Source organism: Alligator mississippiensis, chromosome 4 (assembly GCF_030867095.1).
Source record: "Alligator mississippiensis isolate rAllMis1 chromosome 4, rAllMis1, whole genome shotgun sequence".
Classification (NCBI taxonomy): Eukaryota; Metazoa; Chordata; order Crocodylia; family Alligatoridae; genus Alligator; species Alligator mississippiensis.
The window spans coordinates 94,920,030-94,944,521 of NC_081827.1; the positions used below are offsets into that span (position 1 = coordinate 94,920,030).

General features: G+C 42.6%; 1 protein-coding gene across 6 annotated transcripts in view; it reads right to left on the minus strand.

Moving 5' to 3' along the window:
* Positions 1-24,492, minus strand: part of CFAP54 (cilia and flagella associated protein 54) — a 250,254-nt gene that overhangs the window by 160,132 nt on the left and 65,630 nt on the right. For all 6 annotated transcript variants that reach the window (XM_019480938.2, XM_019480941.2, XM_019480937.2 and 3 more), the window contains exons 21-27: positions 23,100-23,270; positions 20,274-20,366; positions 17,001-17,186; positions 15,143-15,285; positions 12,273-12,420; positions 6,657-6,812; positions 2,392-2,514 (exon numbers count right to left, since the gene is read on the minus strand). In XM_019480938.2, coding sequence (XP_019336483.2) covers positions 2,392-2,514; positions 6,657-6,812; positions 12,273-12,420; positions 15,143-15,285; positions 17,001-17,186; positions 20,274-20,366; positions 23,100-23,270 — 1,020 coding nt within the window. The remainder of the gene's footprint in view (positions 1-2,391; positions 2,515-6,656; positions 6,813-12,272; positions 12,421-15,142; positions 15,286-17,000; positions 17,187-20,273; positions 20,367-23,099; positions 23,271-24,492) is intronic.

The following is a 24,492-nucleotide window of genomic DNA, read 5'->3' on the forward strand; positions in this document are numbered from 1 at the left end:
TCTCCCCTTGTACTCGGCCTTGGTGAGGCCACAGCCGGAGTACTGCATCCAGTTTTGGGCTCCACAATTCAAAAAGGATGTGGAGAAGCTTGAGAGAGTCCAGAGGAGAGCTACATGGATGATCAGGGGTCAGGAAAACAGACCTTATGATGAGAGGCTGAGAGCCATGGGACTCTTCAGCCTAGAAAAGCACAGGCTCAGGGGTGATCTGGTAGCCACCTACAAGCTTATCAGGGGTATTCACCAGGATCTGGGGGAATGTCTGTTCACCAGAGCACCCCAAGGGATGACAAGATTGAACGGTCACAAATTCCACTGCGACCAATTCAGGCTGGACATAAGGAAGAACTTCTTTACTGTCCGAGCCCCCAAGGTTTGAAATAGACTGCCGCCGGAGGTGGTTCAAGCACCCACTTTGAACGCCTTCAAGACATTTGGATGTTTATCTTGCTAGGATCCTATGATCCCTGCTGATTTTTTGCCCCTGGGGCAGGGTGCTGGACTCAATGATTCTTTAGAGTCCCTTCCAGCCCAAATGTCTATGAAATCTATGAAGTAGGCATCCAGTTCCTGCTCTCCCTCTCTAATGGTGCACAGCCACTGCACTGTTGCCTGGAGCTCCTTAATCTGGCAATCCAGGTCCTCCACTAAAGAAAAAAAAATGGAGAACGTGCAGTCTCAAGAAAAGAAATAGGATGTTTCCGCTGCTACTGCTCAATAATGGATGCTTTTTAAGGGGAAAGTGATCTGAGAAGATCAAATATGCAGAGGATGTAGCAGACTTCCATTTAAGCCCAAGAGTTATGTTCATAAAGCTAAGGGTGGGGGTGAGACTATAGAAGAAGATACCATACCAGTGGTCCTACCCAAAAAATAAACTGTTTATAACTATCACAGGCCTACCTGCATGCTCCTTTTCCAATGCATACAAGGTCATACAATGGTATTTTTCAGAAGTAAGATGGCAAATTCCCTTTCCAAACACTAAAGTCTGAAGACTGGCTCCTGCAGAAGTTGGGAAGACTTTATTGGAGCTTGAAATTATATATTGGGGCAGGCTTTCTAACTAATATTGCAGAAGTTGTCTGCATTGACTTTGAGGCACTGATTAAACCAAAAAGCAATGATACAGGCACAGCAGAAATAGTTACATCTCCCATGTGATAAATATTGGTTCTGCTCCAAGGACTGAGAGAGCTGGTACAGGGAATGTCAGTGTCAAAAAGCACTAGTCCTGAGGTCGAGGGCTTAGCCACTACTACTATTTATAACCCTTTGAATAGTACTAAAGAATTGGACAATGTTCTTAGCAGGTTCTAGGAGACGCAGGACTTGGTAGTGTAATACTTCTTTACCAAGAAATAGAAAAGAAATTTCTTTGACCTGTGGTAGAGGGGATCTGGTCCTTTGAGGAGAATTGCAGAAATTGACTTCTGCCAAACTGGGATAAGGGAACACTAGTTTAAGTGAATCAAAGCAGCAGCAACATTCCAGGAAACCAAAAGGGAGTCTGTTAAGGCACTTTAAGCTAAAGACAGCTCAGCACTAGAAGAAGCCTGCCTTCTCTCAGAGTCACAGAAAGACCTCAGACTTATCAGAAAAACACATTTTTAATCTAGCATCTCTAGATTGGCAGTTCTTAAAGAGAGAAAAAAGTCCTACAAGCACTACATTATTCTTTAATATATGTATATAGCCTGAGTACCTGCAGCTCCAATGAAATGAAAAAAAATGCAGATGTGAATGATCTCTGAAAATCAGGACACTTGAATCATGGCCTTAAATATAAATGAGTGAGTGACATGAGGCACTTGCATTTATAACTTTGGTGCTAAATAAGTTCAGTTAGAAAAGAATTTAAATTAGGGCTGATGTCAGTTATTTATATGCAAAACAGTTGATCTTCTAACATAGTAGAACCAGAGGATGTACCACTGTCATTTCCATGCCAAGTTTTGTGTTTCTTATTAGGCACTCCTTTTTTATTAGCACTATCAAAAAATTAACACCCCATTTTATGATCACAATTAAGGTATTTTAAATGTATATTTCAATTAATTATAAAATGGAAGGTGCATGAAATCTAAGTATCACACAGTATAAATTAAAACAGGTCACTGATTTCATCTAGTAAGAAATAAACAAGATGACCCCATTCCTCAATAAACTACTTAACAAAACTTCTGATTTGAAAAATATAACAATGTGAAAACAGCAGCACTAATATGTCCAGAAATATTTTCAGAACACTGTTTAAGTCATGTTCAAGAATGCCAAACTTCCTGTTAGTATTTTTAAGTACAGTTTAGCACGATGAAGTTTTATGTAAAGATTTCTAGTGTTATCTACTGGCACTGTAGTCCATAGTCATAAGTATAATAAAATAAATACCTTGGCTGTGTAAAAGGAAGAACATGCTATCATATGCTGAATACTCTCATAACACCCTGCTTGTTTCCTTTGTAAGGTACTAATTGGGAGCTCTTGAAGAACTGTCAGGCATTTAATGAGAATCTGAAAATACAAGGATTACAATATCATGTCCTAAATCTACATACCCTTTCCAGAATCAGTGCCCAGCAATGTAACTCTTTACTATAACATTTTTAAACAGTTTACAACGTACATGGAGTGAAATCCTAGCCCTGCTAGAATCAATTGTATGGCCTGGATTTCAGCCATTAACTTTTAGTAATAAATAGTGAGTTCTGCCTGAAGTAGTATATACACAATTAAAGATGCATGGTAGGAGTCCTTTAGTGTTTTAATTAGCCAGAAATAAAAGACTTTACAGTGCGACGATGAGTAGATGATACGGATAAACAAATCTACTTAAAATTGTTTTTGAGCTGGTCACAAATGTAAATGAAAAACAAAAACAAGTTTAAATACTTTTCAGATTAGTTTTCTTTTCTACTTGATTCTAAATATCAAAGACGCATTTTTCTGTCTTGTTTAACAGATATGGAAACCAAATTACTATCCATTTGAATGGGGATCTGAACATGAAAAGCAGTTTCCAATTGTTGCCTGTGCTTTTTTTAAGGTATCATAGCAAATAACTGCTTAACCAAGAGCTCATCACAAGTAATGTAATGAAATCTATTTTGCTTTTCCTAATTGTTTCCATCCTCTCTCGGATTTGAACACAATAATCATTCCTGACTGCTTTAAACTATGTAAATTGGTCCTTAATATAAAATCCATGTTTTCTATTTGTTGGTCATGAATTTGAAAGTCTTTGGATATTGCCACAATATATTTTGCTGAAGACCTGATGGGATTTTAATAGTATTACTACTAAAAACAGAAATAGAGGGAAGGTACATAGTCTTTTATAGGAAATATGCAAACTCTTGGAAAGAAATGTATTTTTAAAAGGAAACATTTCTCCATTGAAAACTGAAGGGTATTCTTGAAAAATAAAATCAACTTCAGCCCCAGAAGGGAAAGGACCACCTAAATATCAGAGACAAACACTTAAAAAAGAACTCTGCAAACACTCCCTTTTGTTCCTTCACAAGTGGTATTTGTAAACACAATATGGTTGGAAGTTATGGCCAAGATTCTGTCATAGTTAGACATATATTACAGCACTCATCTCAGTGCAGTTACTCTTCACTGATATTAGTATACCTGAAAACACTGTCCAGATACATGGATTTATAACTTTATGGGAGTGCTCAGAAGTTATAGAAATATTAATAACTTCCCTTTTGGTAGCTCATCTTTAGTTCATTTTTTGTACACAGTTATAAATTTGATTGTACCCCTACATTCAGGCTAGGTGCAGACATTCAAAAAGCTGGAGGCAGAATTGATCTAAATTATGCAGTTTTCTGTAAGCAAGGTAGCGAAAAGAACACACATTTGCCATTGGGGAGGAGGAGCAAATCTTAAACTGGGTTCACCATTTTTAAACCAGTCTATGTGTACCAAACTTCTGTTCTGTTACAAGTATAGACCACTTGTGTGCCGAGTGTCTGTTCTGTTAGGTTATCTTCTCTTCAGCAACACCTTACAAAAATCAGTCGAAAATGATTGTCTTCCATGACTATCTTATCCGTGTGTCCAAAGATGGCTGATGAGGCCTATCCAAGATCGACAGACTCTACTACATCTCAGACATGTGTTTCCACATGGGGTGGGTGATGCTAGATTTTTGATTTGGTCTGCAACATGCGGTTTCTGCCACTCCTACTTTTTTACCTCCTGTTGTTGTCATGAGGTTTCAAAGTACTGAGATCCCTACAAAAAACTCTTCCTCCATTTGGGCCAGTCCTGGGCAATAGTCTCCTATGAGTTAACATTGATGTTGCATTGTTTTTAGTTGGCCTTGAGAAGATCACCTGAAGCTACACCTGAAGCACTTTCTCTGCCCTCCTCTTAAACATACACCTTGCTGAGCTAGGAAAATAAAAGTTGCTTTTGGAGCCTGGAGTCAAACATCCAAATGACATGGCTGACCAATGAATGTCAGATGATCCTCACCTCAGTACTTGTAGTGTTTGCTTGCAGAAGGATGCTAATGTTGGTGCATCTGTTTTCCCACTGGATTCAAAAGACCTTCCACAGACAGCATTGATGGTACTTCTCCAATGACTTAAGACGTCTCCTGTACACTGTCCATGTCTCAGCTCTGTACAGCAAAGTGGGATCACGACTGCTTGATAAACCATGAGCTGGTTTTTGCTTCTGATGTCAGAATCTTTAAACACCCATTTCTTTAGGCATCCAAAGGCTGCACTTGCATATTTGAGGCAATGTTGGATTTCTTTGTCCATGACACCCTTTTGAGAGAGATGGCTTCCAAGGTAAAGGAAATACTCAATGTTCTCCAGAGTCTCACTGTGGATTTAGATTGCCAGAGCTGGGGACTGTTCCTTAGGAGTGTGTTGGTATTTTAGTCTTCTGGATGTTAACTGTCAGTCCCATTTTCTTGTATGCCTCAGTAAAGACAATGATGATTGCCTGACGATCTGCTTCTAAGTAAGCACACGCTACAGCATCACCAGCATACTGGAGCTCAATGACTGAGGTTGAGCTGGCCTTGGTTTTGGCTCTCAGTTGAAATTAAACAGCTTACCATCCATTTGGTAATTTAGCTCCACTTCAGCTGGAAGCTTGTTGGTGGTCAGATGTAGCATCATGACAAGGAATATTGAGAAGAGTGTTGGAGTGATGACACAGCCATCTTAACTCCCATCTTAACCTCAAAGAGTTCTGTGATAGATCCATTACTGAGAACCACTGTTTACATACTATCATGGAGCAGGCAAGGAATACTACTAAATTTCAGTGGGCATCCATACTTCACAAGGATCCTCCACATCACTTCTAGGCTAATAGAGTCGAAACCTCTCATGAGGTCAAATAAAGGCCATGTAGAGAGGCTTATGTTGTTCCCAGACTTTCTCCTGGTGCTGGAAAGCTGTGAAGATCATTGTCAGTTGTGCCTCTTGGTGCCTTAAACCCACATTGACATTCTGGGAAGAACTCTTCAGCAAGTGCAAGGAGACAGCTCAGGCAAGTTCTTGCAATGATCTTTCCTGAGGTGGACAGCAAGATGATTCCTCTATAGTTTCCACAGCCAGACCTGTCTCCTTTCTTGAAGATTGTCATAATCATGGTGTCCCTGAGATCATCGGGGATTTTCTCATCATTCCAGATCCTTAAGATGAGGGCATGAAGCTGTGATGTGAGCAACTCTCCCCATTACTTAAAGATTTCCATGGAGATTCCATCTGCTCCAGATGCCTTGTCCTTCTTCATCTGCTTGATGATTTTCCTCACCTTGTCAAGGGTTGAAGGGATTCCGAGATCATCTCTGACTGGGTGTTGCAGGATGGAGTTGAGAACACCCTCATCAACAATAATCTTGATTGAAAAGTCCTTCAAAATGTTTCTTCTAATGCACACTGATGGCTCCGCTTTTCTCAATCAGGTCTTCTCCATCCTTAGCTCTCAAGGGAGTTGGTCCCTGAGTGCTCAGACCATAGACAGTTTTGGTGGCACTGAAGAAACCACATATTGTGGATGTCAGTGAGATGTTGAATCCCCTTAGCCTCGTCTTCCCACCATTTGTTCTTCATATCACGGGTCCTCCTTTGGAACTCTGCTTTGCCTTACTGGAGGTTCAGTTTCTTTTGCTCGGAGGTGATGCTGTTTTGCTAAGCACAAAGGGCATTGCACTTGAGATCAATCAATTCTTGGATCTCCCAGTCAATCTCATCAAACCAATCTTGACGTTTCCTGGTAGAGACTCCAAGTGTCTCTTCACAGATGCTAATGATGGTGGTCTTGAGGGCACCCCACACACTGCTGACATTCTCCCATTGTTTTTGATTGGAATTTACCAGTTTTTCATTGAGGAACTGGTGGAAGAAGACTTGCTTGCTTGGATCCCCGAGTCTTTCAATATTGACCTTTTGTCAGCATTGCTTCTGCTTCAGCTGTCATTTGCTGCAGCAGTTTGAGTGACATATATACCAGTTTAGTTATGTATATACAGTTTATATACCCATTTATATATATAGGCCAGTTTCCAATTGTGTATACTGGTAAAAGTATACTTCACCTGGGCACAATGTTGGTCTATCTTTTGTTTACCCACTCAGAGAATTTGAATTCAACTATTTCTTTTCAAATGATTTTACCTGAACCACTGGCACTGAAGAAATCTTGTGGTAGATAATTGGAGCAAGGAGACTATAACATTGAACAACAGCTTGCAGGGCATAATTTGCGTCATTTAACCAATTACTGAGCTCAATTGCCACAAGCATTCTCTTACATTCAACTAATCTAGCGACCTGCAAAAGAATAAAATGTGTATTCAGTTATAACTTTAAATTACCTATCCCAGAAGGTGGAAGAAGAAAGTTATTTCTATAGTTTAAATGGCAGTATAATGGTATAGTAAATACGATGTCTGAATTTAGAATAAAGCTTACAGCAATCCTTAGAAGGAGTGTATAAACAAATACAGCATTGTTCATGACATCAAAGAAAATTGTAGCTTTAACCTAATTTTATCCCTTGAGTCTATTAGTCTATGATGTCAAAAAACTTGTACTTCAAACACAGAACCACTTTAAACAGAGCAAGAAGAAACCATATCATGAAAAATCAGTAAAATTGTAAAGTCACATGCCATCCACTCATAGCTAATTAGTGGGAGAAAGCATTAACCTTTTCTTGTTTTGACATTTTAGGTCCCATTCCTCCAGCCTTTGCATGAGTAGACCCAGTGAGTGAAGTGAAACTAAAATTGAAGTGAAAGTTTTATAGTTTCTCAAAGGAGCAGAGTTGATAAATCTTTGTGTTATTACCTTCAAGAAGCAATACCTCACTCTTTGTTAGGGTTGGATAGGCAGGAATGAACTCAGGCTATTATACCCACGACATTCTATTAGAAGTCTAATACTGAAGAAAAAGCACAAGTGACAAAAATGTTTATAGCAAAAAAATCCAGCAGTACCCACATACCATAAATTAAATGGTGATTTTGCATATTTTAGGACTTGATCCAAACGCTGTTGGAGTCAATGGGCATGTCCACACATGCAGGCACATGCACTTGCAGCAGCCCAAATAGCAACAGCACAAATTTGTGCCAGAGATTTGTGCCTCAGCACGTGTGCCTGAACATGCACTTTAGTGTCGGGCAAATTGTGCCACTTGGGGCAAACTGTCCCTGTCCAGCTCCTCCTGGATCTTCAGCCAAGGGGAGCTAGAGGCTCCCCAGCAGTATAAAAAAGCTGCATGGTGAGTAGCTCAAGGCTATTTGCTCTCAGGAACTTCTGGGAGACCTCCTGATCAACCTCCTCCTGGCCCTGACCAAGTGGGCCCTGTACGTGACCAAGGAGGCTCTGGCCAGGAAGGTGCCCGGAGACTGCAGGGCCGCTTTCCTCTCACTTGTCTGTGCACGTCTCTGGGCAGAGCACCAGTGGGCGGTGTCCACTGGCTCCTCGGATGCCTTTGACGACCAGTGGGTGCGGCCCAGGGGGCTCTGCTCTGTGTCCCCCTCAGGCACACTTATTTTCACATTTTGACCCTTTGACAACACTCCTAACCTGTTTTTTTTTCATTAGTTGTCCCAAGTATTTTGTTGCAACATTCACCCATTAGTCCCCATACAATAGGGGCTACTTGTCAGCCAGGTGGGCCTTAGGGCCCACAGTATTTGAATGTTACAAATAGACAGAAGCTTCTGGAAGAGGAGCCTCTTGGAGGAAGTTGGCCATGCCCCTTCCTGTCCCAGGCTGCTGCTGCTGCTGCAAGCTTGGTCACAGAAGCTTCTGGGGAGAAGATGGCCAGGCCTGTTCCTGCCTTTGGCTACTGCTAGCTTGTTCTCAGAGCTTTTGGGGGTAAGTTGGCCGCACCCCTTCCTGCCTGGGGCTGCTGCTGTTCCTGCCCCACAGTGGCAGGGGGCAGGGTCCTCTGCTGGATACCACTAACCCCCGGGGGGAGGGGGCACCACACTGCACCACAACCCAGCACCACACCTCAGCTTCTGCACTCCTGTTCCAGCCTGCTGCCCAGCCCGCCACCAAGCTGCAGTCACGGGACAGCCTGGGAAGGAAGCCTGCACTGCCTATGGGCCTCCCCACCACCATCACTGCCAGAGCCTAAAGGTGCCTTCCTTGGCAGGCCAGCCCCCGCGCCTTCACCTCCACTTTCATCTGAAGCACACCCTGACTGGCTGAAATGGACAACTACTACCACCGGTGCTGCTGCTGTCATCTGTTCTGCTGCTGCCCCTTCTCAGACCTCACAGACCCAGACGGGGACTGCATGGCCACCCAGGCTATGGTAAAGGCACTGAAACAGAGCCTCCTGCACTTCTGGGCCAGCTGCTAGTGGGCCATGTCTGCACAGATGGCCTTCAGGCAGAAGAATTGTTGTCATGTCTTCTGGTGCCCCTGCTCTGGCATCTGGGCAGCTATCACCCAAAAGATGTGCTCACTGCGGCAAGTGGCTTTGAATTGTCAAGTCATGTCCTCTTGGCCCAAATGGCCAAGTCAGCCACCTCATCTGCCCTCCAGCTATGTCCTCAGTGCTGGCATTGGGCAGGCTCCTCTGCTCAGGTCTCACCAAGAAAGATCCTGGTGTTCCCCGTTTAAAAATTGCACATATTCTGATAACAACCTAAATTATCGCATTAAAATACTACAAATTAATGTTCTTCCAACTCAACTGGGGGCGGGCAGGAGTTCCCCGTGGCAAAAACTTACCAGCCGGTGAATGGCCACGCTGCTCCCAAAAGCAGCTGCGGCACTCCCAGAAGTGGCCACAGGGCTTCCGGAAACAACTGTGGCCTACATCTGGTGCTTGCACTCCCCAGCCAGCGCTCATAGGGGGGGCACCAGCGCTCCTGCCTGCCCCCCCACCCATCACCTGAGCGGGGAGCGTGGCCTGACAGGGGGTGCACCGGTGCTCTCAGGGGGTGCACGTGCACCCCCTATGCATCCCCACTGATAGATCAGTTGGGCAATGTTTTATTGATATATTTACAATATTAAAACAATTTGGAAGACTACCAGTGCCTCTATCGTCATAATAAAACAAATTCTAAATATCTACAGGTTTCCCTCACTTTATGCTATACATGCATTCCTGGAAAACAGCGCACAACTTGAATTTGCATAAAGGGAATCCACTTTACAATGTAACAAATAGAGATACATCCCAAGACCGACTCTACTGACCCCCAGACCTATTTCTACCACTTTTAAAAGACAATTTTGGTACTCACCAACAGTAGACAGTGCACACAAGCACAGGGCACTATCATAATGGGGATGGCAACTACATAAACACATGTCACTGACAATGAGCGCGGAGCACAGATCCACACAGGAGACTGTATTTTGGTGCATGTCACTCCCACAATGCACCGCACAAAGCAGCTGACTGTGGACTTCCACCACACTGATCACATAAGAGTGAATTTACCTTACATATAACGAATTTTTGGTATAAAAAGAGTCATCACATAAGAGCAAATTCGCACTTACAGAACCCACATAAAGCAAGGGAAATTTGTATGTACTTTGCCATTTACTTTTGGTTTTTTATCACAGAAAAATCAGAGTTGCCCCTGCCTCCTTCTCTCACCAAGATATAGGGTGTTGAGCAGCACTGATATGCCAGTGCCCTGCCCCTGCCCCTCACTCCCAACCCACAGCCCTCCCTTCGCCACCCCAGTGCCCCTCACTCCTAACCTGCAGCTCCTGCCTGCTCCCACTAGCTCTCTCCCAGCAACAGCTTTGTCCCAACACCAGGACATGTATCCAGCTGCTGCTTTGTGGCTCTGACCAGTGAAAGCCCTTGCTGTTCTGCCCCATGCACCTGTGTCCAGGCCCCAACGATCTCCACGTCATTTCTGGGAAGCCCTCGACTGGGGCTCAGGGACTGGGCTGGGCAAGCCCCTTTCCTTCCAGGCTAGCCTACCCCTGCACAGGCTGCTCTAGCAGGGCAGAAGGGCTCTAAGCCTGGCTCTGACAACCTCTCCTACCCAGACTGCTCCCCCACCCCCAACCCCCATCTCTCTCTCTCTTCCTCATACACACCCCTGCTGCCACATCAACCCCTCCCCCCCAGCCCATCACACACCCAAGTGGTTCCTGGGACCAGGAGCACCCCCAGGCTGGAACCACATGTTCCAGTGCCAGTGTGAGCACGGGGCAGGGATGCAGTGTGGCAGTTACCCCTGCAGCTGAAGCTCCTGCCAGCAGGTCCTGTCCCATCTGGTGGTTGGGGATGCAGGGTATGAGATTTGTTGGGGTGAGGTGGGGTTTGGGCGGGGGGGAAGGTGTGTGAGGGTGTGTATAGGGTTTCTGGGGGTGAGGTTTGTGGGAGGTATGGGGTTTGTGAGTGGGTACGTGGGTGTGGTTTGAGGGTGTGGGGTTTCTGGATGGATTATGGGGGTTGTTTGTGGGGGTGGAGGATTGTGTGGGTCTGGGGAGGATTGTGTGTGGGGGGACTGTGGGGTTGGCAGAGGAGGGGAGTGCTTGGGAGGAGTGGGTCCCTTGTCCCCCCCCCCACACAGTGCACAGGCCCCCCACTTTCCCCCTCCCACCACTGCAGCAGCAGCCATCCAGGCACTCAGGGCCTGCTAGGGGCAGAGCCCCCCCCGTAGTGCGGTGCAGCCCCAGCTGGAGACCCGAAGCCACCTGTGCCACATGAAGCCAGCCCAGCCTGGGGGCACATGCCTTGAGGCAGGATCAGGCCACTCTTGCTGTCACCCAGGGTCCCAGCACTGCACACAGAAGCCCAGCACACTCGGGCTGGGCTGGGTCCTGCATTCAAGTGCCCTGCATGTCATCGGGCCAGGCTGGCTCCATGGAGCAGGACCTGGCCTGGCCCAAGGGCATACAACTCTTGTGTGCTGTGCTGGGACCCCAGGTGACAACAAGAGAAGCCTGGCCCTGCCCAAAGGTACATGGCCTTGGGCCGGACTAGCTCCATGTGGCCAGATGGTGTCAGGTCTCAGGCAGCTGGAGCTGCACCATGCCAGAGGGGGGCTCTGCCAGTAGCAGGTCCTGAGCACCTGGACGGCTGCTGCTGTTTCAGTCAGCGGGGGGGGGGGGGGGACGACGACTGTGCGCTGTGCAGGGGTGGGGGGCAGCTGGGGGACCCACCCCTCCCAAGCAGCTCCCCCCACCCCCACAGTCCCCTCTACCCCCATGTCCCTACTTAACAAGGACAAAGCCTGGGTCTGAGCCACTGCTGCAGCCTTACCCCACTTCTATTTGCCAGTAGGGGCATGGGGAAGCCATAGAGATGCTCTGGCCAGGTGCCAGAGCATCTCTGTGGAGGACCCAGCCTCTGGTTGCTTCGGAGCTCCAGGAGCATGCCCTGTGCTGCTTTTTCCCAGCGTGTTTCCCGGTATCAAAATTAGAGTCCTTGCTGAAATTTTTTTGTTCTCAGTGTGCCGTTTGCGGTATTTCAAACTGCTTTGAGAAACTGCAACAGGCACAGGCTTGCTCATCTGGACGCAGCAAATGAGTCTTTCCATTTGCTTCAGTTGGCTTTGGATCAAGCTATGAACGAGAGAAAATCGATTAAGAAAAAGCCTATAGACCAAAGCTATATAAACATCTGCTAGCATTAACATAATTTAGAAGAGTGTTTCTGATGACTATCAACTTAGGGAAAACTGTATCAACTTAAACTGCAGTGCAACAGTCATCTTGGAATTTCGAGATCAAGCTGGTCAAATCAAGAAAATAAAATCAAGCTCCACATATTTTCTAAGCCATACATACTTGTTCATTGTACAGTATCTCACTGAAACGAATGGAATCACAGAAGAGTGCTCCTTCCTTAACATGAATGTCATTAAGGATAAATATGTTCCTCAGAAACAGGTGCAAGAAGAATGGGGAAGCCTGAGATACAGCATCAAGAAATAACCTACAAAATGTAAAAAAAGGTAAAATAATGGTAAAGCTACATAATAATAATAATATAGCTATTCCATATACAACGTGTATAACTTGAGAAAATACAAAATCCAAATATGACATCACCATTCACAAGGATTAGACAGCTGCTACCAGAAAGGAAATTAAATTTACGTAGCCCTCCCTCTGTTGCTAGCACTCAAATAGAAAGTAAAAATCTCCTGCTTGGGTTTATATCTGGCTTCTAGTATCTTGCAGACTTTTCTGGGCATTTTTCCCCTTTGAACATAATAATACCACTGTCGTATTATCTTTTGAGGAACTGAAAGTTATTTCAAAGATCTGAGGGGTTGTTTTATCATCATCATCATCATTTTGCAGCAGTTCCTAATGATTCTACTAAAGAATCAGAATAGTTCTGGGCTAGATACCACACACACACACACACACACACACACACAAACACACAAACAAACACACACACACACACACACACACTCCCATCTCCTGAAGAGCTAAGTTCTCCTAATAGATTCTTTTTTCTTAGTGTTGTTCAGTTCCCAACACAGTGTTTTTGTATTTCCTCCAGATACATGTTTTCATGGTGTTTCTGGAGGAATTGTCTTGTTTTCAATCCTTTGCCTTGTAACCTCCAAAGTCTGCATCTTTGTTCTCTAGGAAGTACATCATCAGTTTCCCTTCCTTCATTACGCCTCCTAAAAGAAGACTGAAAGTCCAGGAAGAATGTGTGTAGGCATGTTCACATAGTCAGCCTTACAATGACACCACCAGGGATTTTAGTACAGGGAGCAGCTGTTCTCCTCTCCTTCCAATTTCCACTGCAGTCCCCATTAGCCATTACTATTTGTAGGCAGTCCCAATTAGATTGCCTGAGACCTACCAGTAAACAAATTGAAAATGGTCTCCATGATTTAAGGGACTGATCCAATTCCTGCTGAAGTCCATGGACAACTTTACATTAACTTTAATGGGAGATGGATCTGGACTTAACTGAAAAAAAAGAAAATCTCTAGAAAAATTCTAAGCAGCTGTTCCAAACTGCAATCTTCATTTGATTCATACAAATCAAATATGAATAGGTCTTATCTTCAGAACAAACAACCTTAGGGTGACTATAGATGTGGGCTGACATGTTCTAATAAGAATGTTCCAGCATAGCCTCACCACATGTATTAAGCCCCCTGTTTCAAAATTGTCACAGGGGTGCTTTAACTAAACCTCTTTGAATGGGCTTTAGTTAAAGTGCCCCTGCAGCCATTTTGACATGCGGGGGGCTTAATACACATGACAGTGAGCTGTTTTCAATTAGAGGGGGATCCTGGACAGCTGCTCTAATTAAATGGCCCCTCCCCCCATCCAAGCATGTGTATCAGCAGCCAATATGGTTTGAAACAAAAATATGCAACATACATAAAACAGATAAATAGGGACAAAAGATGAATGAAAAAATTTATACAAATAAATAAAGTAATAAATTAACACCTAAAACCTATAGAAGTAAAAAAATCTAACCACATTTAAAATGTGGCTTCAAAAGTTTATGAATGGTATTATATGACAAAGTTGCTTGCAACAGGAGAAAAGCAGTCTCTGTTCCAGAAGGTATCTTTCAATCCTACGTCTTGTGTGCATTTTTAAAGTTATTCAGACACCTAATTCTCATACAAGTTAGACACCCAAGAGAGTTAGGTGTCTGAATATCTTTAAAATTTGGCCTTATGCTCTTGTCTTTAAATGGGAATTTTTTCATTTATTTCTATGGATTTAGGAATAGGTCTGGTTTGATGTGGAAGCGGTAATATAGCAGTTATAATATAAAGAAAGACGAGTAATACAAAACTTGAGGGAAGATTTTTTTTCAGAAAATAGTTTTTGTTTTAACAACACTATTCAAAATTGAACAAAAACACACTGGTTGTTTGTGATATGCTCTGGATTCAAACCAATAAACCTTCAAAGTTCTGCAGCATTTCTGCAAACTCCAAACTTATAGATTTTAAAACTACTTTATTTCTCCTCTACAGTCATGCCAATATTTTCCTATTAACACAATTAATAAAAAGAGTTCATCTAATGAAGATGATGATGTAAAATTCAGATGTTTTGGATTACTGAATATTGACAAACTATTAATATATTTTAACCTAACTGCATTTCTTTTCTATTACCTTATATATATATATGTATGCCAAACACAATTTGTCTTTTTTTATCTTGCAAATAATTGTTTTTATTTCCTTTTGTGTTCTTTCCATGAAGTTTTAGTAGACTTCCTTACAAGGCTGAGTTAAAACCTCTATAATGTTAAAAAGTGTAAAATATCAGTCTGTTTTCCTTTACCATTTTGGAGAGGCTATAAACACTAGAGACATTACTGAGACCCTGTTCCTTCTAATAATGTCAAGAACATCAAGAAGTGACAATTCTGGTGTTGTATATTCTATACAGGAAAATAAGGCAATCAAATTTTTCTTGGGAAAAATTTTGCCCAGTTGTCTTATCTGAGAAAACATCATTATAAATAATAGTAGAGGTAATAGCTATAATGAAAACTCTGTTATTTTGATCATATATATTTTTATGACAACATTAACAATTGTCAGCATTCAGACTGAGAGCATAAATAATAATTTATAACCTGTTACTTTATAAAATAAAATAGTGCACATTTACAATTAATTGTTATTAAAAAAAATCCTTTTACCAGTTACCTGTTCAGAGATATAGTAAAATTGTTACTGGAAAAAATAACTGCTGAATCAGCAGATGGTAGAGATGGAGACGAGACAAAATAATTCCACGCTGGTGAGAAAGCTTTCTTGGCTAATGTATAGCTGCCAGTCTGATAGGCAATCTACAAAATATAACGTAGGTTTGAAATTATATACTTTTCATAATGAAGTTGTTACATTCATGATTATAATGCTTACTAATAATAGTTAATTAAATAAAACTATTGATCTTGGGTGTTTTTATATAGTGAAGCCAACTATGACAGCAGTAACAAGAAAGTCTTTAGAATGTATAATCTTTTGTCTTTCCAACACTTCAGGGATGTTTATACTATCTTAAAATATTCTCAGAATCATATCTGAGCAACATACATCTAAAACTCATCTGATTCTATAGGACTTGCAGAGCCTTTGGCTCCTGACAGATGTTACACTTAAAGTATGATTAACTGGTTAATCACATCTTAAATAGTGACCTAATCATGTTCATTCAATTAATGGTGTGATAAAACAAGCAATAAGCCACAAAATGCATTTAATAACTCCACAGTGTTATTACACAAAATATATGTAATAATGTTGGGGCTGGATCCCATTATGACTAATTGAATATGCAACCAGTACTCCCACCCTTCTGAGCACGCTGGAGTCCTTCAAGACTCCCATGTGCTACAGAGGCTGGAAATTCTGGTCAGGTGACTGGGGGCTCCCAGCTAAGGGAGCTCATGGAAGCCCTTAGCTCTTATGTGCTCCCCTAGCTAGGAGCACCCATCAGCTGATTAGGGCTCCCAGCAAGGGGAGCACAATCAACAAATGGGCTCTCCCAGTTGAGTGAGCACATTGGATCAAGGGCGCACTCTCATCCTGGGCTCCCCCTGCACTAGCAATATGGCACAATGCGATCTGATGTTCAATCCCATAATTGCACCTCCGGCCATGTATGTGTGGTATAGCAGGAAGTGCAATTGCTGGGATTATGCATCAGATCTCACTGCACCTTTAATGTTGATAAGTAGCATTTGATTCAGAACTAGAATAAAAAATGGTGTGATAGAATGTTGGCCATTCCTCTTTGCAAAGTCTGTGTGAAAGTCACTGTGGGTGGTACTAATCCACCCTGACTCTATTAATCCACCCTGAATTTCCTCAGTAGCTGCTATGACTGCAGGAGCCAGGTCAACAAGGATGAGGGGATGCAAATTGGACCACACAAATGGACAGCAATTCACAGGGATAGTTCTAACCTCTGCAAATCTTGGACAACCTCTCTCACAGCTTCCCAGGTTCCGTGGGGCTGGAAGGATTCACCCTTTCCCCATTATGCAGCTGCTTCTTCTAACTCTTTCTTTTTGAAGATAGAATTTATAAAAGACATAATGAAAGGAGTCTCTCAAAGTATTTGTAATTCTGAGAGCTCTGGTTTTGTTTCAGTATTGGATATATCCCCTGCAAAAGTTAATCAGATCTTTTGCCCCAATTGCCAATGCCCATTAAAATGATCTCCAACTGTCTCCCAAAGACCAAAAAAAACCTGGATGAGAAGAGGGAAAAAAAAAAAGAAAAGGAAGAGCTTACTAAACGGAGAGTGGCAGATTGGAAAAAAGGACAAGAGGAGTGGCCCAGAAAAAGATTTTCCTTAAGCTGGTATTACACATAAAGTGAGAATTAAGTTGGCTACTACACTTTTTCATTGTTTATTTTAAATTGTGCTTGTTGGCGACTCCAGAAAATTTATGTTGGGTCCTGATTAAAAAAAAATGTTTTGGAATCTTCATTAAAAAGGAAAAAACAAATATAACAAACAAATTAAACCATGCATCTATTGATTAAAATTTACCTGAGTCAAATATGCTCGAGCAGTAGTAGCAGAAAGAGGTGGATATGCAAGTATGGGTTTAGTTGTTTCCCCAATAGCATCACCAATAAGCTTTCCATCTGAGGAATATGCTGCAACTGCAAATATGTACTTTTCATTTGGATTTAAGCCTTTTATTTCCAAAAGGCTTTTCCCATCAGCTGGTATCTGTTAATAAGAAATACATCTACTTCTATGTATTGTACATACAAAAAAGGAAGTCACAGAGTAAATTTTATTGTGGTTAAGTGCAGACATTTGGAGAGGTTAGGGGGAGGTTAGAGCAGGTTAAAAATGGCTACCCAGTCTCACTTAGTTTGCCCTGGTGTGAACCTTACCCAACCTAAATGATTGGAAATCAATCTAAACCTGGAACTGTCAGAAGTTCTGTGCACATAGACTCATCTAAAAATGGTAGAATGCAGTCTAAAATAGACCTGGATCAATGTACGCTCAAATTTAATTGACCTAGGTTAGACCAATGAATGGGATTTCTACATGGTTACCCACACAGCCTCAGGGCTGGGAAACCCTAGCTGCCAGCTCCAGCCATGGGGCTGCACTTTTCCTACCTGTCTCTCTGGCACTGGGTTATGTTTAGGCCAGGGGTGGGCAAAATGCGGCCCACGGGCCAGATGCGGCCCACCAGGCCATTCTATCTGGCCTGTGGGGCCCCTAAAAAATTTAGAAAAAGTATATTTGTTTGTCCCTGGCTGCCTGTCATGTGTCCCTTGATGGCTTGCCAAAACTCAGTAAGCGGCCCTCCACCTGAAATAATTGCCTGCCCCTGGTTTAGGCCCTCCCAGCCCTTCAGCCCTCTCCCAACCCCCCATCCCACAAGTCACTCCCCATGCTTGTTTTATCACTGCAGCAGCTAGCCAAGAAAGTAAATATTGGTGGGGGGAGGGACAGGAGGGACGAAAGGTAGGTTCACTGGGGTGGGGGGGGAGCCTAAAAATAGCCCTAGTTCCTCAAAGTTTCCCTGTGAACCCCACAAGCCCCTCTCATCCCAGAAACCCTCCCAAGCTAAGTACAGACAGACAAAAAGCCCAAGGCAGAATAGATTCAATCTAGACAACTTCCTCTAAGCTGATAACCAACTGAACTGACGTTCAGCTTTTAATTGGGGAAGGGGGGGGGGGAGGGCAGCACTGACCAGCACCTGGACAAACGGGGGACAAACACCTGCAGAGGAAGGGGAAAATTTCCCTTTCCTCAGAGGCTGCCCTGGGCTGTCCCTGATACTCGCAGTGGCTAAGGCAAGCAACTGCGGGGTTCAGGAAGGGAAGAATTCCCCTCAGCTCCTTGGAGTTACCCCAGGCTGGGGAACCCTGGCCTGGGATGGAGGGAAGCCCTCCAAGGCAGCAGCTCCCTGGTGCCCCCATGCTGGGCTGCACAGGCAGGCACCCAGCCTAGAGGATTCCTTCTCCTTCCCTCCTGTGGCAGCGGCTGAAGCAATCAGCAGCTGGGAAGGGGGTTGGGGGGAAATTCCCCTCAGTTCCCCAAGGCTGCCCAGCTAGGGGACCTGTGGCCAAAGAGGAAGAAGCCCCCAAGGCAGGGGCTCCCTGGTGCCCACACCCCCACGGCCTTGGGAACTCCTTCCCCCTCCCTCCTGTGCCAGCAGCTAAGGGAAGCAGCTGTGCAGGGCAGGGGGAGGCGCAAAATTCTCCCAGCTCCCCACCACCAAAGGGGCTTCCCCCCTCCCCATGAGCTGTGTAGACCTGGGCTAAGGTGGTCTGGGGGTCTGTTCCCCGGCCCCCCCCCACCCCCCATGCGCTGACCGCAGGCAGGAAGCAAGCTATGGAGCAGAGGGGTGAGGTAGTCCCTGCTCCAATACAGCAGACAGCACAGCCCAAGGCTGCAAAGCATCCTGGGATGCTGGGGGACTGTGAATTAACTTGAACTGGGAAGGGGTCTGGGACAGAAGTCCCATAAACCAGTTTGTGCTATTCAGGTTCTCTTAAACCTGTTTCAACCATTTTGAAGGGATTTATGTGCACTGAACTTCCATTTAAACTGATTTCCAATCACTTAAACTGGTTTATGTGTAACTTCTGCCCCTGGCCCCAGGCCCCAGCAACCCCCCAGAGACCCAACCTTCCCCCCACCCCCAATTCCTTTGATAACGCCCATGGATGCCACCTGTCCCCTAATCACTCCTGTGGATGCTGACTGTCCCCACACTCCCCAATCCCTCCTGTGGACATTGCCTGTCCCACTATCACTCTTATGGTTCCTGCTTGACTTCTCCCGTTTGCCTGTTTGCCCCCAACCCCACCACTAGCCACCCCATCCCATCTTATCTTAGATTGGGTGGCCATTTTTAACACAATCTAACCTCCCACTAACCCTCTCCTTCCCCCCGCAATGTCTGTACTTAGCATGCGAGACCTTTTACTTATTTTTGGAGGTATTTCTTTGAAATAATGTTATAATCCACCCATTTAACTAATGCAGAAAACATACACATATCTGTGCCATTCCCAAGGCAAGTACCATGGAATATTAGGTTACTCTGGAATTGCACTGGGAGAGAATAGTAAGGCAGTTAAATCTGCAAGCTTCAACAAAGAAAAAACTCTCAGGCTACCTATAGAGTGGCTGAACATGTAGACAGGGCTAGATACAAAACAAAAAAGGGTTCAGTTATCTTTACACAAAAGCATATATGCAATCAAGTTGGATTGTGAAGACTATTAGGGTGCAATACTTTGATATATCAAGGAATGAGTCATAGATAAACCCAAGGTAAGGTGCTTCAGAAAACAAAATAGTTGATGGTTATAGCTCCTCCTCTATTTTTACTGAATAAAAATATCAAAAGAACCAGCACATTTGTTTTTTAATTCTGCTTAAAATTTCCTTTTCGCCATTTCTCCATTCTTCTATGTAGCCTTGTAATGGTGGTGTAATCTATAAACAAATATCATACTTCTACCCCTTTTTTTCGTTACCTTATGGAAACATCTTTAAAAAACTGATATAATAAAAGAAATAGAGTCCACCTTAAACCGACCATCTTTGAAGCACTCTACTCATTATTCAAGAAAGAAGTTCTGGGAGAATGCCTTGAGCCCAGCAGAATTTCAAACACTTGAAATAAAGATCAAAGGGCTCTCTAAAGGTTTGGCCAGCTAGCTGATTACACAGAGATGGAGGAGTGGGAGGGAAAGGTGTCAGATGCATTTACTCAGTGAAAGCTCAATAGAGAGAGCCTTTTAGAGAGGGAGTATGGCATACATAGGTTTCCCTTACCTCTTCTCCTGCATTTGGAAGGTGATGATTATTTAACCTTACTTTTGTATTGCTTCCTGCTGCTACACAACCAAAAATTCTGTACCAGGAAACCTTTAAAAAAAGAACAGAAGTTAAATATTTGTTACTTACCATCATCTTTAATATATTAACTTTTACATCAAGAAAAAAAATATTGTCTGATGAAGAACATATGCCACTGCTGAAAAAGGTCTTCACAACAAATTTGATAAAATAATGGTGTTAAAAAATAATTGTTTAGTTTGGCCAAAAGCTAAATCTCCCTCTCTACTGTCCCACTAATACGGCTCAAACATAACCCAAAGGAACTATCTTTATAGGTCACCATGCTCACTGAATTCAGTTTTTGTACTCCACCAGAAATTGCTATTCCTGATACTTACTTTCATGACATGGAGAGTTGAGGCCTGATCCAGTAATGTGCTTAGTTCATACTTTTAAATGTGCTGTATAAGAAATGCAACACCCGAGTTATTAACTCCCCTTAAAATAAATAGAATTTTGGTGCCAATAAGCTTTGTAAACTCCCACTATGCATCATTCAGTGCTTAAGTACCTTTAAAAATCTGGCCTTTAAGCAAGAAATCAAGCAAGCAAGCAAACAAGTAGCCCCGCTGGGCATTATTCTGCAGAAGGGAAACATAGAAACTATCATGAATTCCAGTACCTGCTAGATTGGGTCTACTGACTTAAAAAAAAAACTATACACATGCTTAAAATTTAAATATGTACAACTTAAATTTAAGTAGAGCAGTGTTAAGTGCTCTACTAGATCAGAACCACTAGGAACTTGGATAAATTTAATTTATATGCAGTAGACTTCTGAACAACCTTATCTAGGAAAAGTCATGACTGAATTCAAATTCATAATCTAAACATGAAGGACCACATTTTAGAGAGCCCTAAAATTATGGAGACATCACTCAGATTTCTTTTGTTTCTCTACATTTTACAACACTTGTTCCACAAAAATAACAAGAGAACTTCTGGAAGGAAATACTATATGACAAAAAGTGAAAAACAACAAAGAGCAAGATCCAGATCCCTTTATTTCTGTTGAATGGTGCATGGCAGGAGGTGTGCTTTTGGGATCAGGGATCAGATCCCAATATGCCCTTTCTACTTATCAGTGCAAGGGGAGATCCCAGACTCTCCCTGCACCCACAAGTTGAAAAACAAGTGCTCACAGCCAAGTGTGGTCCCAGGACTGGGGCTGACAATCCAGTCATTGTCAGCTCCAGCCCCAGAACAGCACCATAGCTAGTTTGAGACTGGTGCAATTCTGGGACCAGGGCCAAGAATCATCTGATTGCCAACCCAAGCTCTGGGGCAGCCCTGGACATGGAACACATTCAACACAAGGCAGCATGCAAGCCAGGCACCATGCAAACCAGCCATAAAAAATGATTAACATTGTTGTGGCTGGTCTGCTACTTTACAACATCTTATATTGGGTTCATGTGTAGCACCCTTGCCATTTGTGCTGTGATTAAAATGTTATTCATGGCATAAACTTAACATATAGAGGGGTCCTATGAAACTGCTCAATATGAAGGAGGGTCTCAGAAAATAGATCTGAATATTACAGCTTTATGAAACTTGACAGTTTTCCTGAAATTTCACAGGAAATAGTACCCTATTGTTTTGGATTTCTGTCACATCTTTAAGTACAAACTCTAACAAAATTAATAGTTTTGGTTATAATGTAAACATGTAAATAAATATACAACATACAAAGTAAAATCCTGAACAGCTGAAATGTTACCTTTCCTTGCACTTTTTTGCTTACACTTGAGTTAACTGTCACTAAAAGCTAGATGGATTTTCAAGCAATAAATAGTGTAGTATGATAGCTTTTTTCCCCCCATAAAATGAAACCTTTTATAATTCATAAGGTAGTAGGAGAAACTCGTATTTTGAGATGTTTTGACTTCCACCATAAAAAATGTATGCAACTCAATTTAAATGAAATCAAATTTCATTGTAGCATGCACTTTTTAATGAAGAGAAGGATTTTATAAAAAGTAGTAGATATATCTGAGATATCAATTCCATGAGTCCATGTACCTGTAGATAAAAATTCTCCAGGAAAACAAATTTCTCAAACAAATGAAAAAATAAACACATTGCACCATCTAGTGGAGAAAACCCTATAAAATCTGTAAAAATTCACTGTACCATACATTAAATGTGGATAAGTATGTATTACATGGTGTTAGACTACTGAGCTTTAAATTAGTTTAATTTTTTTAACCTTTTAAATTGTTAAGAGGGTATAAATGGGAATATATGGTCTCCAAAGTAATTCAAGTTTGCAATTCAATCAATAGGCCGAATTGTTTTCAGAATTTTGCTTGTAACACTAACCAGCAATTGAGTTCCCACTGTTTCTATCTACACTGTGAACATACTATTATTTAAGGTTGTTGGAACAAATTTATTACTAAAATTAATCTCTTGAGAAAATGGCAGACTGGTTATTTTGTATACCCATTTGAAGAGAGCATAGCATGCATTCAGCAGAAGGATGAGTTTTTGACAGGTAGGATAAAGGGATGATATATAGTAGGAACAGAGAGAACAAGCTGCATGAGAAAAAATAAGTCACAGGTAAATGAAGATCACAACAGTGAGTCACCGGTGACTCACTCAGATAAGAATTTATAATTTATTCAGTCAAGAGAATATAATCTGCCTGAGAATGATAAAGAGCACTGTGATGAATATAGTATTGATGAAACAACCTTCCTCACTGCCACTTATAATTTAATATACTTCTTACAGAGTCATTATGAAAAGCATTACCTGAACATCTGAAGTGAATGGAGCTGGTTTAAATGTCATGGAACAATGTGATCTGGAAACCAATATAGGAGGTGGGGGAACTCTGTTTTTCTCAGTACTCGTAGACTGTTTGAGATTGAAGTACAATATATTTTGCTCTGCTTCAACCTTCTGAATTAGAGTTAACGCTTCCTACAGTTAACAGTTAAAACAGAAGATAAAAATCAAGGTGAGCTAGATACATGCAATAATTACAAGATGCCCTCAAAATGAATGTTATAATCTAATATGTTGAAATTCTCCAAAAAATAGTAGTCTTTGCACAGAATGCACCTCATATGTGCAAATTAAGGATTAGTGGGATTTAAACTGTCAGTGGAATCTTGTATAAACTCTCCATGCAAACAAGAATTGCACAATGTACAACAACAGTAATGCTGAATTCTCTGGGGAAGAGGGCATCACCTCAAATACAGGTTCACCGTCCAACCTTAGATTAAGAGGTAAAATGTTTACTGTTGACAGTTGATTAAAATAATGGTGGCTTACTGTTAATTAAAATAATGGTGGCCAGTTACATATTCTGGCTCCAACCAAGACGGAGAAGTGGCAGAGGTCCCTCTCACAGAGGGAACTAGAGCCAAGTCAGCAGAGATTCTGAAGGAAAGCTCCAAGAACAGCCAAGTTTGGGGGGTTAGGACAATAGTGGGATACACAGTCCTGAAAGGAGAGAGAGTTCATGATGGGCAATACAAGGTAAGATTCCTCCTCCACAAACTTTCTACCTCCCTTTGCCCAGACAAAAAGCTGAGAAATGACTAGCCCTAGGCTACTTCAGTAATTTAAACTTCTTACAGGGTTTGGAAGGGCTCCTGCCCTTTAGCTTTTCCAACTTCCATCCCTTTCCTTTAGTAGTAATAACATACAGAAAATGTTTTTGACTCCAGACTCTGACTAATCACCTGCTTTAGAAAGGGGAAGGAATTTTGGCAAAGTAAGTTTTGGGGGTTTTTTGTTTTGTTTCATCTTTTTCACAGAATCAAGGAAGCATATTGAGCAGAGCTCAGTCATTCACGTCTGTGTGGTGCTACCACTGGTAAGTATCTTGCCTCCCAGATTTTTCAGTCTGGGACTTCAGATATTACCAAATCCGTGGCAGGTATCCTATGGGTAAGCCCCAAGCCCAAAGGCCTTAGAGTTCAGATGCCTCCTAGTCTTGCTTGCCGCTAACCAAAAGGATACAGGAGAAAGCTAGAGGGAGAGCTGAAAGCACTCCTCCAGTACCATGAAATGTATAGCAAAGATCCTCCCATTGGGCTATACTAGATTCTCGCAGGGGTCAGCCTGCCTACAGTGCAATGGACAGGTCTCCACCCTGAATTACACCAAGTCATTCAAGGCTGAGAAGAGGATC